The sequence below is a fragment of the Danio rerio genome, chromosome 8 (assembly GCF_052040795.2).
Source record: "Danio rerio strain M-AB ecotype USA chromosome 8, GRCz13ab, whole genome shotgun sequence".
NCBI lineage: Eukaryota > Metazoa > Chordata > Actinopteri > Cypriniformes > Danionidae > Danio > Danio rerio.
The window spans coordinates 33083908-33108959 of NC_141028.1; the positions used below are offsets into that span (position 1 = coordinate 33083908).

The following is a 25052-nucleotide window of genomic DNA, read 5'->3' on the forward strand; positions in this document are numbered from 1 at the left end:
TAAGACTAAATACATTTTAAATAATTAGTGGCTCCCTAAAAGGTGGCTAAACTTTAGAAAGAAAAAAAAGCCATTTAAAAAAAAAAAAATTGAACAAACGATTGTAAAGTTTTGGATTTATTTGTCCAATAATGTGCTCTTTAGAATGGAAGCAAGCATTCAAAATAAAGATTCTAGCAGACTAAAAAAATAAGATTCGTTTAAAAATGCACCAGGGATGCAATACAATAAACAATTCTGGCTGATACCAATGGCCAACTATTTTTTGTATTTTACAGCTGATAAAATGTAATATTTGATTGAAATGAATTATTATATGACTAATAAATTCATTAAATTCATGCCATTTTACAAAGAAAAAAGTTATAAAAAATGGTTTGAAGTAAATTCAAATGGAATTAATTTTAAAATCTACTTAATCTAGAAAACTTAGTTTTAAAGTGTTATTAAGTTAGCTGTTTTTAAAACATTGGCTTCATTTGTGAGAATGTATAATTAAATTTAGAAAAATCAAAACATAGTATATATATATATATTTTTTTAAAATAAATAAACATAATTTCTTTAACATTTTTTGACATTTTTATCTCATAATTACTAATTTCTCAAAGTTTTTGTTCTTCCCCCATAAATCACAGAAAAAAATCAACTCAGAATTGCATGATATAAAGAAAATAGATAGATTGTGACATGTTAACTGAAAGAAAAATTATCAGAGTTTGTACTTTTGACTTTTTTCACTCTTGCAATTCTAAATGTATAACTCACAATTATTTTTTTTTCTTTGAACTGAGAGATAATACAAAATATTACAAAATATCAAAATTATACAATTAGTTTTATAATTTATAAATTATATCAGAATTGTAAAATTAGTCATAAAACCCTTTTACTCTTTTCTTTAATGTAAAAAAATCTGACTTTCTCACAACATGAGAACCAATGTAAATTGAATAACTAGTCGTAAAAACCTTGACATAAAAAAAGACATTTTCTCACTTTCTCACCTCTTGAGAAGCACTTTTGGTGGACACACAAGCTAACATCCACCAATAACTAATAAAAAACCAAGCCCTTCAATATTTCCTGTTTCAGTTCCTTACCTTTATGCTTTGAGACCCTCTGTAACAATTCATAGTCTTCAGATTTGTCATTGTCCAGGTTGTGTTTGGCCATGGCTTTCCTAATGACCCCAGGGGTTTTGTCCTGACTAGTGACCTGAAAACCATGATCATTAAGATTAATCTGACATTTAACATAACATATGGTCCTTTGCCTGATAAAGGGTTAAGGAACGCTCCAATAACATCACATGTTCTATAATATCTCCCACTCACCAGGATACTTTTGTACATGTTGCCGTTTTCTGAGTCCAGGCTGACTCTGATGATGCAGCAGTCGTTTGCCTGCTGGTTGTAGAGCGGCAGACTCAGAGACGAGTAGTCTGAGATGCCAGAGACTGAGCGCTTGTGAAAGTTGAAGGTCCGTCCTGTGAAGGCTGAGACTGAGGACGAGGAGGAAGAGGAGGAAGATGTGGAGCTGCTGCAGCCTGACTCTAAACACAAGCCTGATCCAGACGCCTCCAGAGATGATGGGGTGGGTGATTCCCAGAGCTGGAGAAGATAGATTTGATGTATACATGTTCAAAAATAACTCAGTTTCAATTGCAGATTACGGTTATGAAGGTTCAAATACCTTGGTTGAGGAATCAGATGGGAGCTCTCCTGTTTCTGAGGTTGATGAGTGTTTCACAGTTGGTGTGGATGTCTGGAGAAAAACAGAAAGTCAGGTTAATGCATTTTGAATATGTTCAAATGCTAAAAAAAAGCACCTTTCTGTCCATTATAATGGGATTTATTGAATTGGTGCTTTTTTAACTTTAAAAATGTATATATTTTAATACATACTGGTCAGATGTTATAAATTTAAATGACACCAAATGATAATTTACAAATTATTCGACCCATATTTTGAACTTTTATAAGTTATTTTGAAACATGGACCCTTTTCACAAGACTGTTATGATCAAACAGGGTCATGTTTAACGGTCATCATTAAATCCTTGAAAGTTTTTCATATTTTGATTAAAAAAATAAATGTATCAACATTTATATGCATTTATGAATGTATTACATCAACTTTATATCAAATTAAAAAAAACGAATTACTGCTTATACGAGGTGTTTCTAATGCAGCTTCTATGGGGCTGAGAGTAAATTTGATTTTATTCTCATCTCTGACTGTGATTATCAATCCCAAGCTATTTTTTTCCTTTTTCTGAAAGCCTTAAAAACATCATCATGGAGTTTTTCTTGTATTATTTCAGCAAATAAGGTTGTAAACAAATATTTGTTGTACTCTCCTATTCACTGCGCTCTAAGTTTATCCAGCTATGATGCCTTCCGCTACTGAGAAACCCGAAAATGTGAAAAGGGTCTATTAAAGCAGAAATTTTTACTGCAATTAATATGCTTAATATTTATATAAAATCACTTTTTCACACATATATCATTTTTTTTAATTTGAAAAAAAAAAAATGGATCAAAATAACCAAAAAATAAAAAAACAAGTTTAGCTTTTAAATTCTAAAACTTAAAAATATAAAAATGCAATGAAAATAACAGACAAAAGTGCTGAAAAATTATTATTTGTGCAGCCTTAGGCAATACCGATAATTAAAACAAACTATAAATTCTACATAACAAAAGTGATAAGATTATGTGTTAGGTGCATCATCTGAATTTTTATTTCAGTGTATTTCAATCCATGAACATAATTTCTGCAACTTAAATCTAAATAAATGTACATTTTTTTTTTATTTCAGCTGGTAAAGCAACATCTCTAAATTTCAGTTGAACTTGATTAATTAACATGACTAAAACAATTATAAAACTTAATAGAAATCTTCAAAACCTAATAAAAATGACATAAAATACATAAATTTTAAAACATTTTACTGAAAAAGAAAATCAAAATACTATAATAGTAAACCAGTGACACTAAAATAACACTGATCTAAATATAAATACTGGAACTGTAAATTAAGCACAGGGCCTTACTCTCTGACTGCCTGATTCAGGAGAGTTGAGCAGGCTGAGACTCTCGTCTGCATCTGAGCCGCTGGATCCTGCAGAGGTGAGGCTGAGGGAATCAGCTCCATCTTTAAAGCAGTCTTTGAACTGGCTTAATCGCGGCTGCTCAAAGGACTTGGAGTGTGACGCAGTGCTGCTGTAGCCCGACTCCTCGCTCATGCGCTTCATGATGCCTCCATTCTTTTTGCACAACGACTCAGACGGCGGCTCGATATCACACGACATAGAGTAGCTAAACACAGAATAAAATATTACTTAAAAAAATGTGAAAATGTATAAAAATAAACCTGTCTCTTTAAAATCTAGTTTTCAAATCATTCCTATTTTAATTTGTGGTCTGTCTCACCTCTCGGTCTCTGTGAGTTTCTCCACTCTCTTAAACCAGTCAATAAAGCGCTGGTTTCTGCTGAAGTTGTAATAATTGCAGGTCAGCTGCAGCAACTTGATCTGAGCGATCACTTCAAATTCCTAAACAGATCAACAAAAATAAAGCACTTCATTTGTATTCCTTTTATTGAAATATGTATGCATTTAAGTGCGTTTTTTAATATTTAAATGGTCCAAAGGACAAACAACTTTGTAAAACGTGGAAATTTTACTCAAATAAGTCAATAAAATAGCACTAAGAGGTGTTAGCACAAGGCTAAGATTTTTTAGCATAGTTCACTAAATAAATTAGCATCTACCATGTGCTAAAACATGCTAGAATCATGTTAGGAAATTGTTCAAACACCATGCTAATACATCTTAGCAAATAGCTTTAACATATTAGCTGTTTTTTGAAATAAGCTAGAAACATTTCTTTGATATTTGTATAAGTAAGACCTTCAAACTTCGAGCTTTTCTTATTTTTATTTTATTTTTTGTAAATCTGGCTTTGTTAAACCAATGTTTGTCAAGTATTTTTCTAATTTTTTAAATTAACTCAAATATCACATAATTTGAGTTTTAGGCAACTATAACAACCTGTTTCAACAGCTTAGCTAACATTAGCTTGTCTAAACCAATCAGCATCCGGGAATGAAACTATTTATTTTAGAAAATATAGTTTTTCATGAACAAAGACTGACCTTTCTTCTCTTCTCAAAGTTAATCAGTCCGACCTAAAGAAATTAAAAAGAAAATCACATAAGTTAGAATATTATTTTATAACAAAACTATTACAGATAATACGCATTTTCTCCACTTTGTCCCTCTCACCTCCAGATGGTCTTTCATAGCAGTATCCAACATGACGAGGTCAGTCAGAAAAGTGCCAAGGTATGGAATCGTTCCTTGCACAACACCCTAAACAACACAGACAAAAAGAAACTAAATAATTAAACAAACAATTTACAATTTTGCAAGCTTATGTTTCCATTCAGTTTCATATAAGCTGTAGAAACTAAACCCCTTTGACCACTAGAGGGCGCTATTTCTTCACAAATATCAAGTTTGAGTAACATAATTTGACATTTATTTCTGTACACACCATGTCTCTTTGCTGCTGGTGTCTCCTCTGGGCTCCTTTGTGGTTTATCTCGACTATGGCAGATTTAGAGGTGCCCTCCTGTGGAAACATCAGGTTTGAATCATCATTTCAGCATTTCACTGACGTAACACTCACAGCCCTATAAGCTCAAGTCAGATAAGGCTGCCGAAGTGGAATCTTAAGACTGCACTGTCATAAAATACCCTGACGTAGAATTGACATGGACTTAACTGTGTGATCAGGGAATTTAAATAACTTTAAAAAGGTTTAACTTTGAGGGTTTTAAATTATTCATGTTACTAAGACAAGGCTAACACTTGTAAAGCTATTGCTAGCATGTTTCAAGCATTGTTGGCATTCTGCTAGCTTTAGTTAAATGAGTGCTAAAGAAAAAAAAATTAACATGCTTTTTGGTGAACAGACTACCATTTGTATAATCACAAACACATTGGTGTCAGTATAGCAAAGCCATTCTGAATTTATAGTTATAGTTTAATTGCAAATGTTTTTAAATTTTATTTTAGTTATATACAGTAACCCCTATTAATTTTTAAAGTTAATAAAAGTTAGCACCAAACTTAACATTTTTATCAATCTTTAGACTGCACCATCATGATATACCATGACACAGAATGGAGTTTAACTGTTATGGTCAGAGTTTAAAAAAGTTATATTGAAAAGGTTTACATTTAAATGTTTTACTCCAACACGTCAATGACAAGGCTAAGATGTTTTAACACTAAGCAGCATATATTAGAATGTTGTTAGCATGATTCTAGCATTGTTGGCACTCTGCTAGCATGAAATAACATGATGATAACATAACATGTAGCCCAATATGTGCCAAAACATGCAAGAAACATGTTAACATTAGCATCCAAACTAATTACCCCTAAAAATTTATTTTATTGGAGTTAAATGTATTTTGACAATGTTTTTGGCGGACTGTGGTTACCCTACTGAAAAAAACAGCTTTAACAGCATAGGCTGGTTGGCTGGTTTTAGCTGGTTGACCAGGCTGGTTTTAGAGGAGTTTTGGCCACTTTCAGGCTGGTTTCCAGCCATTACTAGCCTGGTCTTGGTTGATCAGGTTGGGAAATGACCAGCTAAAACCAGCTTGAAGAGCCCAGCCAGCTTAAACCAGTCTGGTCAAGCTGGATTTAGCTGGTCATTTTCCAGCCTGACCAGCCAAGACCAGGCTAGTAATGGCTGGAAACCAGCCTGAAAGTGGATCAAAACCCCTCTAAAACCGTGCTGATCAACCAGCTAAAACGAGCCAACCAGCTTAGGCTGGTTTAAGCTGTTTTTTTCAGTAGGGTATTGCAAATCCATTGTGAATTTGTGGCTACTATGGTTTAACTACAAAACTGTGTTTATTATTATTTATAGTTAATTTTTATTAAGGTAATACAACTTAGCAGCATAGGTATGATTGTTAGCAAACTTTAGACTGCGCCATCATGATATGCCATGACGCAGAATGGACGTGGTGTTTAACTGCATGTACATATGAGATATGTTGGCCAACACCCTGGGGAAGACCTTCTGTGTTTAGCAGGAGTGTTTATCTGGTGGTACAGAGCAACTATGACCTCATGCCAGGAATTCCCTTATGGCAGCAACTGCAAGTTTTTCAGCCTCAGCTCGCATACCAGAAATGCTTTCCGACGTTCTGCTCTAGTTTGCTTTCTAACGTTGAATGCACGTAAAGGAAATATTCGTCATGTGCTACTTCTTTCTATGCAAATGACAGCTTACGAAAGATACTTGTGAGGTGGAGATAAAGATCATAACAAAACAACTTAACCCTTTATTAAACCTCTCACTTCCTGAATCACTTGTTTGTGTGTTATAGAGCATCAGGTTGCCATAACAAGAAATAATTTTTCTCTTGTTGTTCAGCAATTAAATGTTCAAAAGACTCATTAATTCCAGAGGACAAATGTTTAAAAAATCATAAATATAGGAAACACTAAAATTTTAAAAGTCTAAAGATTTTCTTGGGCGGTACAGCAAAAAGGTTGCAGGTTCGAGCCCCAGCTGGGTCAGTTGTAATTTCTGTGTGGTGTTTTCATGTTCTCCCAGTGATCGCGTGGGTTTCCTCCGGGTGCTCCGGTTTCCCCCCACTAGTCTGAAGACATGGACTATTGATGAATTAAATAAGCTATATTATGTAGTGTATGTGTCTATGTCCTGGTTATTTACTAAATATATTTATTGAACTTAATTATTACTTTACAATTGTAATGATTTTTGACATAAAAGAAAATTGCCTGTTACAATATATTTTAGCTATTGCCAAAACATACCCATGCAACATAAGTCACATAAAGCAAAAATTTAAATATATTTTATAATATTGTTTCAATTTTCAGCATAATTATTCCAGACTTTAGTATCGCACAATTCTTCAAAAAATAATTTCAATATGCTTAATTTCCTGCCCAATAAACATGTATTATTATCATCAGTCAATGTTGTGCTCCTCAATAATTTTGAGGAAACACTTAAACTGAAAGGTCAAACATACTGGATTTGAACTTTGAATGTTAGCATGCTCTATATTTTAAGCCACTTTTTATTGGTTTAAGCACAAATCAAATAGAATTTACTGAGGGTTATGTAAAAAACAACAACAACAAATGAAACAAAAAAAAAAACAAATAAAAATGTATATACGAATTATATACGAAATTTGTGCCAAATCTCATACCTGAAACCAAAATTACTATAAAAACTTTCACAAAAGTTGCATAAGGCTTTTAACATGAACAGCTTCTTTTCAAGATCTCTATCAAATGTAGAAGCTTGCCAGCTAGTGAAAAGTGCAACAAAAGCATTTGACGCTGTGCTCCAGAAAACTCAGCAGGCCATAGATAGTTGAGCCAGAAGGCCACAGATATTGTGCAATTGAAAATGGCTTTCTGTTTACCTTGCAGCTGCTATAGAAACATGGCTTTAAAGGTGCTGAAAGGACTATTAAGTCACTAAGCGCTTCTGTGAATGACAGTGTGATATAACCACATCCCGTCTTGCTCCAGCAGCACCGACAGCAAATGCTGTTGGTTTTGTGGTGCACTTTTAAAATTTTGAAAAATGCTTGATTGAACATGTGACTTCTGACCAAAGGTGATCAGACTGGAAAAGGAAATGGGGAGATTTCATAGTTCAGTCGGCATTATCTATAAATGGAAAACTAGAACAATACATTTAATTATTGTGAGTTCTATTAATATTATTATAATTTGTTTAATCACAATCACGAACATTTAGCAGACAATTAATTATCAAACAAACAATTGTGATTAATGGTTTAACTTTAACTGTGATTAATATTTAACCTTTTTTGCCCCACCCCACCTACACACATACACATACACACACACACACACACACACACACACACACACACACACACACACACACACACACACACACACACACACACACACACACACACACACACACACACACACACACACACACACACACAGAGTATGTCAAACTATTGCTGACATTTCTTCCAAATGTACCATGAAGATATGTAATTAAAGTAATTAATATATGTAAATATAATAGTTAAGTTATTTAATTATATTTCCCTTTGTATTATGCAAAAAATAGATTTTACAAAACAAATAAAGAGGGAAATAAATAACCTTTTATTATCACATATTTTACACTTTTAATCCCATTATCCCAATAAATTACCCATACAGTATTACTCCCATATTACTTTGCATTTTAGGCTCATTTTAAGAACATAGTATTCACAACTAGTGTGCTTAAGGTTTGTGTTGGGGGGGACACAGGTTCACAAATGTTTTCCTCACCTTAATGAGAAGCTCTCTGCTGAGTGAGTAATTATTGTCGTCTGAGAAGATTTCAGACAGCTCTTGGAAAGTTCGATAGCTTTCCCTGTAAGCAGAACCAAATTGCTTGAGTCATAATCTGCTCACGTGAAATCCAAACACTGTGATTAACTAGCATTCACTTCTCCACTCCAATATCACTATAACAGAATGTCTTTCATAAAAAGCTGTTTTAGCTGGCAGTCTGTATGACTGAGCACATAAGAGGCTAGCACAGAGAACGCTACCTTTAATCAGTGGCTAATGCTAATGCTAAAGCCCTTATCCTTAACTCTGGCTAATTGTTGCTGACAGAAATCCAGTCAGACTCTTACCGTGAAACATCATCCCAGGCCCTTCTCAGCCTGTGGATGGCATTACTCTGCAAGGCAGACAGGATGGCTTTCAGAGAGGAGAAGCTCTTCAGGATACGGCATTTCTGGTGTCAAGACAAACAAATGAATGTTTATGAACTGCAACATTTGTGAACTGCTTAAGAAGAAAGACGTGTGCTACTATAATGCATCAAAACTAAAACTATGCTAAACTTGTCAAAACAGTGCTCTGTTGTCATGGGTGCTTGCCAAGGCATTGCTAGCGGTTTTAAGTGTTTTTAGAGCATATACATGTGGTGGTTACACTCAGAAATAAAGGTACAAAAGCTGTCATTGGGGCAGTGTGTTTTTAAGGTGCCTTAAGGGGCATATTAATGCTTTAAAGGTGCATATCATCACCAAAAGTTTAAATATTAGAATCTGAAAAGTGTAAAAGTACACCATAATAATATTAACTGTTCCAGTAATTGTGTTTTGAAATGTTTTTTTGGTGATGGTACTGTATATAGTTGGTTGCTAGGGTTCTTTATGTGGTCTATAGTGTTATAGTTAATTCTGAAAGTATTAGTTCACCCAAGAAATTAAAATTACCCCATGATTTACTCCTCGTCGGTGCATATGACTTTCTTCTTTCCGATGAAACATGATTGGAGTAGTTTTAAATTTTATTATGGCTCTTCAATGCTGTATAATGTTGTTGAGCAGTGGCCCTTTTTTTAAAGCTTACAAAAATGAATAAATTCGTAACAAGTCATACGCATTAGGGGTGTGCGATATAGGGAAAATATCTAATTGTGATTTTTTTGACAGATATTGCGATTTCGATTTGGTTTGCGGTTTAATTTTGTAGTCAAGTTTCAGCTCAATAATCTGTATTGTAGCTTCTTACTACTAAAATGCAATGAGTGTTACTTAAAAAAAAAGAATGTAAAAGATATTAACTTTAACATTTATTCAAATTTGTTTTTAAATATTCAGAAATTAAACACACATTTTTCTCTAGAGCACAGTAAGCTCAAATAAAATAACCTTAGCTTTCTGTAAAGTAGGCAGATTGAAAAGTTCTGATTGGGCAGATTGAAAATGTGCTCACTTAATTGGCTAGGAAGACTGTCAAACACAGTTACGCATTTGCTCTGGGTTGGAGAAATAATAGACATATACTACAACTGCGATTCGATTTGATTAATCACATAGCCCTTATACGCATGTCTTTTGAAGTGTATCAGAGTGTTTTGTGAAAAAATCATTAAAAATATTTTCAATTATAAACTCAAATCACTGACTTTTGGCAGTTGCAGAATATTCGACTCGGAAGATAACGACAAATAAGAAAACTAGTTGGCTTGGTTTTACTGTATTATAGAGTATATTACTCTTCCGCTACGAATACTTCTTATGTTATGCGTCATTTGTAGTCAGAGGTCAGCCAAGAATTTATCGAAAACATGCAGGATTTGAGTTTATAATTTAAAAATTAGAAAAACATTTGTTACAAAAACAACAATTCATTACACAAGACATGTATAAACCCCTTATCGGCTGTGGGTTAGTTTCACACAGATTTATCCCCCAACATTATTATACAGAATGGAAGAACCATATATAATTTAAAATTACCCTGACTGTGTTTGTCTGATAGAAAAAGTCATATATACAGTAGATGGGTTAAGTGTGAGTAAATTACAGGGTTATTTTCATTTTTGATTGAACTGTTACTTCCTCCTGTGTATACTTTTTTATGTATGACTGCAAAAATGTGCATGTTCTGCATTTGTGCTCCAAAAATTATGAGCTTTGTGCACTTGTAAAATAAAATAAAACTGGTGGTGAAGTGAAGTACACTAATCCTGTGAACAATGTTGAAAAAACAAATGTTGTCTTACCCTGGCAACTTCTATCCAATGTTCAATGCGCTTGGCTCTTTGGAAAGGTCTGAGAGACCTGTTGTCCAGGCAGGTGGCGATCACACAGTTGGTCACACTGTTGAACTGAGAAACAGTAGCACGGATGGTTGGTGCCAGGTGCTCTTTGCCCTTTTTATCTCTCTGGGACCATATGCCCCCTAAACAATGATATGGAACAACCCTCTTAAACAGCTCCTGTGAACAAAAACAATGCATTCAGTCAAATTCACCCAGTTTTGCAGGATGACTTTATTTACATCGATGCTATTCAATGACCTAGAAAGGTAAATCATTTTCTCAAGTTTAGATCTCTCAGCTGACAGAAATATTTCATTGCTTCAAGTCAACAAAAACTTGCTGACTGATACATACTGGGTGCATAAACAGATCAATAAAGCAACATTGTATGAAGATTGCAGTACAGAACTGTCCTTATTCTGTCTTTGTGTAAACCTTTGCAACCACCTTTACCTCTAACCTTTTAACTAACAGCTCAGCCACTAGACTACTGAGGTCCTATTTGGCTATTTGGTAGTAATATGCACTTTTGTTGATCTGATCACAAGTGGAGAACACTGAACATAGGTGTAAATCCTGTCTCAATTGTTCCATCACTGTTTTTAATCCTTTAACGCCACATGAACTGTAAAGGGTTTAATATTGGTAGTTCATTTTTAAATAAAAATAGCAAAATGTTCGTTAAGAGTTACATTTTTCGCTGAAGGAAACCGATGTGCTGATGAGGTGAACACAGAGAAAACCCGACTGCTCCTCCGTGACATTGGGTTACAGGTGATACAAAGTTATTTATGTCAAAGAACTGCAAATAAGTAGATATTATAACAATTTATTAATGATTCAAATTATGCCGTGTGAAATGTGTTTTGCTTGAAAATAACATTGCAGGTTACCTACAGCCACTTCTCGTGTTTGTTTGGTATTGAAACGTAAGTTAGACAAAGTTGTCGGCGATTCTTCCATTTTCAAAGTCGTGCAGTGTGTAAACAGCACCGATGGAAGGCTAACCCAGATAGTCATCCAGTGTGAAAACATCTATGACGTGACTACTTTGAAAATCATGCAGTCTGAACTCGGCATTAGGCACATTTTTAAGTGAATTACATCTTGGATGACCACTTAGTCAAAAAACACATGTTAAAGGTCACATGAAATGTTGATGTTTTTTTTGATGGTAGTATTTATATGTTAGTTTTAATAATATCTAATAAGCTATTGTGTTTTAAAACAGTGACAAAATTATCATTTAGAAGACATAAATCTGATATAAACACCCAAAACTTCCACATAAATGGATCACCTCATACTTCAGTTTCTCATTAAATCTTCTGACCAGTCAAATGCTCTCTAGTATCTCACATGTCCTGCCCTCTTCAAAATGAATATTATTTGATGTTCATTTGATGCGCTTAAGTGCTCAACCAATCAGAGAGCAGAGCTGTTAAAAAACAAAACGCTATTGGCTATTGTTTTATAAAAAGGGAGGAGCTACGCTATGTCCCGCCCTGTCTTCATGTTTCAGTTGAGAATACGTCAAAATCTGAATACAACAATGCACATTTCAAAGCACTTCACTGAACTTTTTATACTGATAGTAATGGCATTAAATTTAAGCTGACAGCTTTAAATTGACGTCTTACCGCATCCATGACTGTTAACTGCTCAGCAACTATAGAAGGACTGAAGGACATGAAATGTGAGGGGGAGAATTCATCCTCCAAACTGCTCTCCTCTGGTGTGGCAAAGGGGCAGGAGCACAGGTCACCTGTACATGATACGCAAGTCCTCATAAAGTTAGTTTGGAAGTTGAACTTTAATATAAGTTTAAAAAATGCATCATTATTGGTGAAGATCATACCTTCAATCTCCACCTCGCACTGTTGGCGATGCTGGAAGTGCTCCAGCAGGTTTAAAGCTCGTCTCTCCAGGTCCGATCCAGAGAAGTTGAGTTGTAAGTAGGATATGAGACTCTGCAGGCATTCGTGATCTGGAGGACTCCAGAAATCCTCCGAGTATTGATCTAACCAGGCACCCAGGATAGATGACACAGTGCTGCCAATCACACAAAAATAAGGATGCTTTGATATTATTAATTTCTGGAAGATATTGATAAGCCAATTAATATCAATATTTTAATGTTTGACATATAAGTTATAAAATGACAATATAAATATTAAAACTTCTATTTGCTTTTAAATAATGAAGCATTTTTAGATTTTGTTACATGCAAAATCAACAAAATGACACATCAATATTTTGTTGATTTGTCAGCTTACTAAAATAGGTTTTAATATTAAGAATAAAAGTATAAAAATTAATTATATATATTTCATTTCATATCATTTATTTTTATACTTTTAGTTCTTAATATTAAAACCTATTTTAGTAAGCTGACAAATAATTTTTTTTATTTATATTTGAAAAATATAATAATGTTTTAATAATGTGTATTTTATTTAAATACTTATATATATTTTTTTTAATCTTAGTTTGATCATTTGAAAATGTTTGTTTACTAATCAAATCATCATAATGAATAACGAATTTCAAAACTAAAAATGTGTTGTTTCATTAAACATTATATGAAATGTTTTGTTTTACACAAGTAAGCATTTGATGATGCCATTGGCAATCCAAATTTATAATAAAAATTGGGTTCTTTCAATCTTGTATGATACATAGTATATCCAATATTGATACAACAAATAAATATCATCTGATCTGATAACCGATAAGGTCACATTTCACAAATCAAATTTCAACTGCAGAAAAATAGATTGAGTTCATTTAAACAACATGAGCACTTACTTTTTAAGCTCTGTGTGGTCTTCTGCTGAGACTTTTGTCTTGCCTGAGGCTGGCAGTTTGGCATATCTAAGAAATAAATTAATGCATTTTAAGTGAATTCATAGTGCTTGATATAAAACCTCTAGAAGAACTCGTGCTTGACGGCTGTTTACCTGTTAAGCAGCAGGTCTAGCACTTGTTTGGTGGTGGCAAATGCTCTGTAGGTGCAGAGGAAAATAGTGACGTAAGTGTAGTCTTTCCCTTTGAAGGCAGAGACCATGTACTCCACTAGTTTCTCCAGTGTGCCAGCCTTAATGGTTCGACCCTTGCACGTCTCGTACAGACTGAGGGCAGAGTCTGTCTCCACACCCAGCCATCGCTGGCCCTTACTGGCCGTCTGGTGGAGCTGCACCTTTCGGAGTGTAATGGTATAGATGGCACCGTCCTCCACCTCCTCTCCAATCTCCTGAACTGAGCTCTACAGATATAAAAAGAGAAAGAACTGAGTGTTCTGGTCTTTATTCTTATTTAAAAACACACATTAGACGTTTTGGGCTGGTAAATTTTTTTATTAAAGGGACAGTTCACACAAATGAACACAAAAGAAGGTATTTGGAAAAATGTAGTGAAAAATGTTAGAAAAAAACATATGGAAGTCATTCATTTATATTCTGTCCGCTTAGTCCATTATTGATTAGGGGTCACCACAGAGGAATGAGCCACTAACTATTCCAGCATATGTTTTACACAGCGGATGCCTTTCAAGCTGCAACCCAGTACTGGAAAAAGATGGAAGTCAACGAATAGCTATATTTTGTCCAAAATAGATCAATTTAGTTTGTGTCTAACAGAAGAAAGAAAATCATATAGATTTGGAGATTTAAAGCAAACAGTGGCATAATTGGGTGATATATCAGTTTAATATTTCAAATTATTCAATAAATTAGCATAATAAATCAACTAAATATAATAAAATAATTTTAGAAAGCAAGAATATACAGTTCTGCAGTATGTAAAGATATGTGCCTACAAAATCAACCTAGGTAAACTATGGAAAATTTTTAAGCCGTGAAGTACATGTTTAATGTTTTAATTATAAATTAATTCAATTTATTTTCGGCTTAGTCCCTTTATCAATCAGGGGTTGCCACAGTGGAATGAACCGCCAACTTATCCAGCAAATGTTTTACGCAGCTGATGCCCTTCCAGCCACAAGCCATCACTACATCCAATTTAGCTTATTCAATTCACCTATAGCGCATCTTTGGACTGTGGGGGAAACCGGAGCACCCGGAGGAAACCCAAGCGAACACAGGGAGAACACGCAAACTCCACACAGAAATGTCAACTGACCCAGCTGGGGCTTGAACCAGTGATCTTCTTGCTATGAGGCGATCGTGCTACCCACTGTGAGACCACGTTTAAATAATTTAATAAATAAATGTGTAAATTAAAAGATAAACAAAAACACAAGACTATACTGTATTGCAGTCATCATGCAAAAATATTTGCTTACACAATCAACCAATCAGAACCCAGTGTCATCAGTCTCACAAATAAAATACTATACAATCCGTAACTAGCAGCAAAAATAATGTTTAATTATTCAAATATGTACTATTTAGTTTCAATGCACGGTTTAGGGATTTGCAAGGGCATACAGATCTAGCATACCAGAACGGGGGCTTTAAGGGTGAGTCTCGGATTACTGCTGATTTCCCTACTAATCCACATACAGCCTTAACACTAAACGCACAAGACCAAGAGGGTGGCTCTTTATCAGCCACCGTCACATGGCTAACCCAGCCCTTAAACTACACGTAACCTATCAGTGTCAGTTGCATCACTTCACTACCATAAATTAATCTACCATTGACAGATAGTAGAGTGTCCATTGAATGCATACTTGTCGTTCATCCAGCATTTTTGTCTGCTATTTTATGAGAAGTGTGAATTCAGATATACCTAGATATACTTAGAAGTGAAGTACTTGTATGCATTTAGCTATTGTTTGTGCACTAAGCAGATATGTTTCGCTCATTGAAATGACAGACTTTATACTGTCATCTATGGACATGGATGAAGCATAACACAAACTTTTTTTGGGACCAGTGTTGGGCCGATCACTTGCTTTTTGAGATTGGAGGTGCCGTTTTAACTGGTTTTCTTATGTCCGTGAGCATTTTGCGCTCTGCTTATGCTCCCTGTGCTCCTGCCGTTTATACTGCCTGCTGTACCTCGCATTATTGCCAATGCACTCTGCACATGCAAAGTCTGAGCTGAAAAATCCTGATACATCAGTCGAATCTTCTTCATTATCCAATCAAATGCAAGCAGAGGCAAGGTTTCCGTTGAGATGACAGCAGTTCTGTTATCAAGATGACTATGAAGACTTTTAAAGATGGAGGAGAGACCAGTGGTCGCTGTTTCAAGTTATCTGGAGCTTTATGACTTCACAAATTGTGAATATCACAATGCTATTAAATAGCAGAAGGCCAGGAAGCAAGTCCAGCATAGAGATGATTGGTAATATCAACAGCAGCGCTGGTGCACAATATACAGCTAATTTAGTGGTTGCCTAGTACCACAAAAAGCACAGCACACTTCTTCTTTCTCTCAACAAAAAAGGCATTGCATTGTCAGAACAGAAAAGTCCATTCTACAGTATTTCTGATGATGTTATTGCGGGCACTTAAAAAACGGAACAATTACTTTTTATTTCAACGTTTATGAATATTTATGTTGTTTGTTAACACTTTACAATAATGATCAATTTCGTTAAGAGAACTTCTGTAAATATAAAATGTTAATGAAAAATTACCTAAGATCTAAGATTTATCTAAGATTTATTACTTAGTTAATGTTTAAGAACTAGCCAATAAACTAATAAAATTCACTAGTATATTAATCTGATCAAACATTAACAAACATGTAACAAACAGCCATTTTTCACTGTTATTGTTAGTTCATCCATTTCAAGCGTTAGCTATTGTTCTTTATAGTATAAAAGAAATGATCTCAATTAAAGGGCCATGACACCCCCCCACTTTCGGTTAAAGTCTACTTCAGAATTTTTTCAAAAGATGCATGATTAATGGGCGTGGAGCTCCGCGAGCATCGGGCAGGAGTGGGCGTGGCCAGCAGGGGAGAAGGGGAGTGAATAACTGTTGTTGTCAGTTAGCTCACAAAATGAGACACAAAGAGGAGACGCATGAGTTTATAGTTTACAAAGTTAAAATGCAAAGAAATGAACAGTGATTTAATGCCCTGCTACATGTGTTATTCGTAATTTCATATACAGACAACCACAATTTATATCATTATAAAGATGTGTGTTCATGTGAACACTATAAATGAGGACTTCTCCCTCAATCCTCGTATCCAGCAGACTCAGTGCAGCAGGTCTCCTGACCTGTCTATTTTAACCATTAACCCTGCTGGTAATCTGGAGGATTTAGGCAAACACAGCAGCACAGCAATGTGTCTGAATGTGAACGAACTCCTGATAAAACACAGCGTCCGCCATTCTCTAATTCTCGTGCTGCTTTCCCGACAAAAATGCTAGCAGCACACACACAGCTTTGCTTTATGATCGGCCCTGACAAGATCGCGGGGGAAAACATGCAACAAACCCCGTGGATCATGGAAACAAACACATACGAGCCTTCATGACTGTGCCGTGGTTTCCGTGTCTCTCAGCTCGGGCTTTACACTGGCAGGTCTGGCAGGTCTCATGAATAATTAAGCAGCCGGCTCTTCTCATAGGATAAGAAAACTCCGCCATGAATAATAATGAGAAACCGACGCGTCATCATTGCACTTGCAGTACTGCGCTACGTCGCCGATTTTGATCCCGCCCCTCATTTTAAACCCGGAAGCTGAAATTAGCTGACAAAAGCTCAAAATTATCCAGTTTTCCCCACAATTAAAGCTGACAGGTGCTAACATTGTCTTAACTGAAGCTCAACACACACACACATCTGTTAATATAAAAAATAAAGTTCTCCGGGGTGTCCTGAACCTTTAAATATGAGCACAAAGGTGGAATATAAATGAGTGTAGCTATTTTTAACTGATGATGTTAGTTAATAATGCATTTACTTATACATATAACCAGGGCTTAAGTGTAACATTTTTGATCACCAGCCATTGTGGCTAGTAGTAGTGTGGCTAGTTACTAGCCACTTCTGTTCGCTAGCCACAGTTTTGTTTTCGGGAAAATATATTCGCATAATCTTGATGTTGGTATGGTAAAATTACTTGCGTTATGTCCACATGCCTCCTAACTTTTTTTTTATTTCACATGACTTTTTAGGGCTCAACACTAAGGATTTCATTGACCAATTGATTTCATAATTTGGCCAAACCAAACTAATTATTTATTTGGCACAAACTATAAATAATGGGTCAAACAAGCTTAATATAGCTGTGTACATGAACTTTTTATTCAACAAAGATGTTCTTAAAAAACAACAACTGACATTTAATAAAAAAAAATTCTCATTTATCTAAAACTAAACACAGCAGGTCCCAGACCATCCGGTAACTAAATAAATGGAGAGTTGATCTCCCATTAAAGCAATGTTATTGTAAAGCATAATAATTAAACCATAATAACAAAAATAGCTAAGCAAAAGAAAGCAGGTGGAAAACATTCTGTGTGCGATATTAAAAGGATAATCACGTGCACACAGTTAACATTAGGCCCAATAATAATCTGTTCAAAGAGTGATAAAAGCGAAAGTGGCAACTGCTGCTGAGCACCGCTTTTTTCCCATCTATTTCAAAGATAAACGATCAGACCAATTGCGTTTCCAGGCACAGTTTTGCACAAGGAAATGAGAGATTTTAAGCACTTGTGCGCATCACATCAGCTGTGCCTTTCTCACAACATCAACGTGAGCCTGATCATCCTCTCATTCAGTATCCACTTGCTTTCTTTTGCTTGTGCGAAGTTATCAATCGTGCTGCTTCTCGGTTCTAAGAGCACATTTGCACGCATATTAACAAACGGTCTTAAACTAAGACTGTAGTCTTCAGGGATGAGGCAGCTTTGGCAACTTAAAAATGATTTTCAACCAGCCAAAGTGGCTAGTGGGGCCACTGCTGAAATCTAGGTGGGTGTGATTGTCGAGCCCTGACTATAACAATGAATCCTTATCGTGAAGTGTTATCTATTATAATCTTCTCACAATTTCATTAGTTTAACTTGACTATAACAATGAATCCTTATCGTGAAGTGTTATCCATTATAATTTTCTCACAATTTCATTAGTTTAACTTGTGTAGTCTGGACATTTAAATGCAATAAAGTTAATTTTTTTATTTAACCTGGTAAAGTAACCCTTTTTAGCAGCTTACATCAATTGCGCAATAAAACAGCAATAGACATTAGCAAATATATAGTAATATGCCTATGGCGTAGACATAATTGTGATTTTCTCCGTCTGACCAACACAAAACATCATAAAACCAGCCTGATCTCACAAGGACACATAACTATTTGACATACTGTCTGAAATGTAGCTAACTCATCCAATTTAATTTGTACAAAAACATACAATTTAGCGACTAAATCAAAAAGGTTATGAATTGAAATGCTCATAACTGTATAGGTTAATTGATTGGGGATCTCATATATAATGCTTAAATAAAAAATAAAAACCTGCAGTCAGTAATTCGCAAAAGACTACACTAAATCAAGTACTGTACTTGACGTCATAATGGAAACAAGAGGGAACTCCCAGAGAACTGTGGGAAGTGACTGTGAGCAATGCCTTGGGCAAAGAGCCAGTAGTGTGAGGACGTGTGTGTGCGTGTGTGGGTGTGAGTCACTACAGCAGCTTTCTCTACAGGAGACTGGTTAAACAGATAACTCAACATAAGGCTCTGCACAGCGGCTGCTATGGTAACAAACACACAAACACACACATGCAGGAGAAGAGCTTCTCTCAAATGAGGATGAAGTGGTGTTTCTGAAGTGTTTCAATTGAGGGAAAAAGGAACCGTGTTAGTTTTGCTTTCGAGCAGAAATTGCACAAAACAGTAAAACACAAGGTGTTAAGCGTTTCACTTTCATAGTCATAGTGATGATGGTGGAGAATGAAGATCTCAGCATATTTTATGTTCATATTTCTGTAATACAGAAATACAGTATGTTTGACATTTGACATCCATATTTAGATATTATATTATGTGATCATTGAATATTAAGCAAATATAATCTTCTCTAGAATGGATGGCTATATATATTATAATATATTATATGATATTATATTATATTATATATTATATTATTTTATATGTTTTATATTATTTTATATTATATTATATTATATTATAATATATTATATTACTTATTATTCATTTAGGCTTAGTCCCTATTATAATCTGAGGCTGCCACAGCGGAATGAACCGCCAACTTATCCAGCATATGTTTTATGCACTGGATGCCCATTCAGCTGCAACCCATCTCTGGGAAACACACTAAAAAAAAAAGTCATACAAAAACAGTCATACACACTAATTCACACTCATACACTACAGACAATTTTAGCCTACCCGATTCAACATTATTACATTAAAGACAAACTTAGTGTAAATAATTAATAAATAAATAATAAAAAACAAATAAGGAAAAGTAGACTACCTCATCAAAAGACCACTTCAAAATTCTATTCTATTCTATTCTATTCTATTCTATTCTATTCTATTCTATTCTATTCTATTCTATTCTATTTAAAGTTATTTTAACATCATTATATTTAAATACAGACTTGCTGTAAATAATAAATAAACAATAAAACTGAAAGCAGACCACCTCAGCTCACCTAAGCAATAAAATGAAACAAGAAGTTTTTTCGCAAACACACCATGGGAAGCCCCTCGGACTCAAAGTGAAACTACAGGTCACAGAAATCTTAAGAAAACCAGCCTGACACAACACTGTAGGAGACCAGCTTTGACATCCCACACTATATAGAAAATCCATAATAAAAGCATAAAAGGAAACGTATATGGTAAAAGAATATTGTTTATCACTAATCACAGGCTTGCTTTTCACCAAAATACACTTGGCAAGGCACAAAAAGCCCAGCCTGTAAGAAAAATGCTTTAAACACTCCTAAAACTTAGCTGCAAACCACCTCTGATCCACTAAAGCCACAGGGTTTCCTGTGAAAAGACAAAGAGTGCTGAAAAATATCTGCGTAACAGCTTCCTAGACAGATGCATCCTTTACAAACAACACTTAAAACGCACACACGTCAAAAAACAATGCACAATTCCTCCTGTCATAATAATCAGGGAGGAGTTAAAAGACCTTCGAAGACAAGCCCTATTATGTGTTCTCCTTAACTTATGTACATTAACAAACAATGAGGATAAAAACTTCATATGTTAAAAATAGATGATTTTGCTTACATTTCATGCCGTAAATACACCTTTTATAGTCCTATTTTTACAAGATTGAAGTCTGAGATATCCCCATAGTGCCATAGCCCCAAGTGCTTGTAGTTTCAGCTCAAAATGCCTCACATATAATTTATTGGAACATTTTATTCATGCCTATTATTAAGCAGAAGCAAAAATGCTTTTGTGTCTCTTTAAATGTAAATAAGTTGCTACTCCCCACCCTCTTTCCAGAAGAAGGCAGTCTTTACAGATGCATCGGTCAGCTTGTGCTGTCTAGACAAAACTGTTTGGTTTTCTCATGTATATAGTTCGTTATTATCATGAAAGTTTATTATCTGCATTTAATAGCCTCATCGGTTTAAACTCCTGCTGTACTTTTAAAATTACTGTATTTAAAAATGTTTTGCTAATGTTTGCTAAAGTTTTAGTACATATTTATTTATTTATTACTGATTTTAATAGATGATCTGTTATTTTGGTATTCTTGAACTGTCATGATTTGAATTGTTTTATCACATTAGTAGTTTTTTAAAATACTTTTCAATACATGATTTCAATAATTTTTCATCCAGATTCAATAATTTTAGTAGCGAAATAGCTAATTATTTTTTTGTATACTTTTATATTTTTAAAAAGACAAATTTGAAATATTTTCTTGATAAGTGGCTGAGCTAAAACAAGTTTAAAATAACTGTTTTTATTCATTTAATTCATTTAACAGTTAAGCAGAGCTGGCGTCAAAACATAACTAAAAGGGGGTCACACAATCATCAACGCATCCAGTCAGAGAAACGAGTCTCTTTTAAAAAAAAATAAAACACCAATCGACTGTAGTATTTCATTTTTATTACATTAAAAATCATGGAACGTTTAATGCCTATTTGAATAATTCTGATATATTTTGAATGAATAACACAACAATCTTTTTGGGGGGCACAGCCCGTGACTGCATTTAAGTAAAAAAAATGCTTTTAGTTTAATGGAATTAGCTTCATTTCAACCCTGAAAACTGAACGTACAAAAATAAAAAATGTCAGAGCAATTGTAAGAACTCGACAGTTAGAAAGCAAACCGTCAGTTTTAATTACTTTAGCACACAGACCTACTAAAAAGTATTATTTTCTTGATTAGTGGCTAAAATAAATTAATCTTGCAGTTTTTTTATTTACCTAATTTCAGTCAACATTTGAATAACAAAAAATGGTTTTAGTTTAATGTTATATACTTTACTTAACTACATTATATTAACCCTGACAAATGCAAAAACACATCTGAGCAGCCTTGAAGTTGTAAAACTCTACAGTGAGAAAGTAAATGGATGAGGTCAGATGAAAAGAATTTAAGGCAGCTGTAATAAATCGATGTGTTCTCTGCTTTGTGTCCTCCTGTTGATCATTAATTAAGCTTGCTTCAAAAGGCTTTCCATTCATTCAATTTTTCAAAATGTGTCATAACATTGCTTAAATACCTCAGTGCACGTTTGCTTTTATTGTTTTGGCTGGGTATGACACATAGCTGTGAAAAATACTCTCCCGTATCAATATGAATACATGCAGATCACCGTTTAAGCCACTATAAAACTACGACCGAATTCCTTTGCTGTTTAATTGCAAAGGGCAAAACAATGGTTTTTTTGTGCTGTGAGAGTTACGGATTATGGATGCGTATCTTAAATTCTCGCGAGATTGACACTCCTGTTGGAGTTATTAATCTAGAGAGAGATGAGATACGTCAAGTAAAGCTGCAGTCTGTGTATTTTGGCATTGCTCAGTAGGTTTTCCAGCACATTCGGTTACAGCGCATTAAACCTCAGCACAGAGTGATGGCCAGATTCACTGCTGCCCACATCGACAGTGGAAAAACTGCATGCAGACAAAGTTGAAAAGGTGATTTCTCTTTAATCTGCCTTCTTCTGGAAGTTTCCAGACTCTTATTTTTTTACCTATGACAGACTCTTAACAGGCATAATGTGTTTTAAATTTGAGAGCAACCAAAAAATAACTGCAGTCTGGGAGAAAGTTTGAACTGAAGTTTGGGCTCAGTACAATTGTTTTAAATCATTACTTCGACAACAAGGATGCAATAAAATGGCTAAAAAACCCTGTATTAAAGGAACAGTCCACTTTTTTTGGAAACAAGCTCCCCCATTTTTACACCATTAAGCCAATCTCTGGGTCTGGTTGAAACACATTTAGCTTAGCATAGCATAAAACATTGAATCAGATTAGAAAGTTTAAAAAGCTCTAAAAGTTTGGATAATTTTCCTATTTAAAGCTTAATTCTTCTCACAATAACATTATGCAGCAATTAAAAAAATCCCCAGCAAGGCAACTAACAGCAATGCTTAAAATCATTGCTCCTGCTGCAGCCATGGTACAGCACCAACGTTCTATGTTTATTTTGCTGGACTGAATGTATAGCTCATAGCCATATCGGGCTAGAATTAAGCATCATTTCATTTTATTTTGGTTGTAGTACACAATGTAACTAAAGAGATGTCAAGCTTTAAATAAGAAAATGAACATACAGTAACTCCTTTTTTAGCGAGACGCTAACAGTCTGATCCAATGATCTTTGCTAAGCTAAGATAAATGGATTGAAAAATGATCAAATTCAACAGTTTAACTCTTGGGGACTTCCAAAAGGAGTGTTCCTTTACATCCAGAAGCTAATGTGAATATTTATTAAGCTTTCTCTTGTCACGTGAGCATTAACTTCCCCCTAAAACACTGAATGGAATCCAAACTGAGCTGTAATCATTAACCTTTTCTGTATTGTTTACATACTGTTAAACATTTTTAACTGTGATAAAGCGCGTTATCAGTACTTTGCTGGGTTGGATGCTGTTAAAAATAACAGCTTTTTGCTTGTATTTTGCTTGTGCCAAGGTTTTTGTGAAATCTCCTCCAGCATTTCAGAATGAGATTAGCAGAGCTGAGGAAGGAATTCTACAATATTAAGCCTCGGAAAAAAGATTGATCCGGCTCTAAACTGCTGTGTGCAGTTGCTCCCAGGCTCCAGAATAGCACAGCTGTTGGTATTAGATATTTCATGCATGAAATGGTGCTATTCAGAAAACATTTTTTAAAGCAACATAAAAATGTGTTTGTTTACATTCTAAAGGTCATGATTCACACTCATTAAGTAATTACTTTACATTCTTCTATTTTTGTTTACATTCTAAAAAAACAATAAATGAAGGTATATTTTCGGTCAAAATCAATTTGTAGGGTCATAAGCTGCCACCTTTTATTTTATATTGTTTATAAAAAGGGACTGGATGTGGGAAAAAGGTAAAATTAATGGTTCTTCTGTGTCTCATAATCAAAAGTCATTGATGTTATATAGTTTTAGATGCAGGGCACAGAGATTTATTTGATGTGGAAAACCTTTGTAAAACTTGTAAAAATAATTGCAAAACTTTTTTTTATCAGCTGCATAACTTGTTTGGCAAATGTTGAATAAATATATGAAATGTATGATAAATATATGATAGTATTTTAGTGCTATTATACAATAAGACTAAATACAATTTACCTTTGTGAATGAAAATATTTTTAGAACTTAATTACACTATTGTTTTTATATTAAATGTGCATGCTTCAAAGTAATTTACTCTAAAATGTCCATGAAAGTCAATAAAAATAATAATTAATAAAAGAAAATAAACCAAAACCTTATTCTAACCCCAACCCTAAAACTAATTTGAGGAGAAATCTGGAAGCCCTACCCCCATTCACTTTCATTGTAACATACGTTACATTTTATATTTAATCATTCAGGAGATGCTTTAGTCAAAAGCCACTTAGAAATGAGGAGGAATTCAGCCTTCAGCGATTCAACAAGAAGAGGCAATACACCCAAGAAGTGCTAATTATAAAAAGGAAATATTATACGTAAAAGAACAGACAGAATAATTCTCAAAATGTCACTTCAAATTATGATAAAATTAAAGTTGTGTTTGAAACACCAAGAGGCCAAATAAATGATGACAGAATTTTCATGTTGGGTAAAATCATTTCATCAAAAAAAGTAAATTTTTACAATAACCTGTGATGTTCCCTGTTGACGTAGCCCATATTCAACATTTGTGTATTACTCAATATACAATTCTTTAATTACATCAATGCTTACCAACTCTTGCCTTTTGACTCGGCCACTTTCCCTTTCTCTGCCTC

The 25052-nt window shown here is 34.5% G+C and overlaps 1 protein-coding gene across 3 annotated transcripts in view; it reads right to left on the reverse strand.

Annotated features, from left to right (window-relative positions):
• The window catches only part of ralgdsa (ral guanine nucleotide dissociation stimulator a), a 51937-nt gene that overhangs the window by 3786 nt on the left and 23099 nt on the right, over positions 1-25052 (reverse strand). For 2 of the 3 annotated variants that reach the window (XM_087264012.1, NM_001442540.1), the window contains 15 exon segments: positions 13635-13939; positions 13483-13548; positions 12533-12726; positions 12315-12439; positions 10636-10851; positions 8750-8853; positions 8397-8481; positions 4564-4641; positions 4293-4379; positions 4163-4195; positions 3439-3560; positions 3060-3324; positions 1696-1767; positions 1338-1613; positions 1104-1218 (listed from right to left, as the gene is read on the reverse strand). In XM_087264012.1, coding sequence (XP_087120138.1) covers positions 1104-1218; positions 1338-1613; positions 1696-1767; positions 3060-3324; positions 3439-3560; positions 4163-4195; positions 4293-4379; positions 4564-4641; positions 8397-8481; positions 8750-8853; positions 10636-10851; positions 12315-12439; positions 12533-12726; positions 13483-13548; positions 13635-13939 — 2143 coding nt within the window. 3 annotated transcript variants of the gene reach the window in all.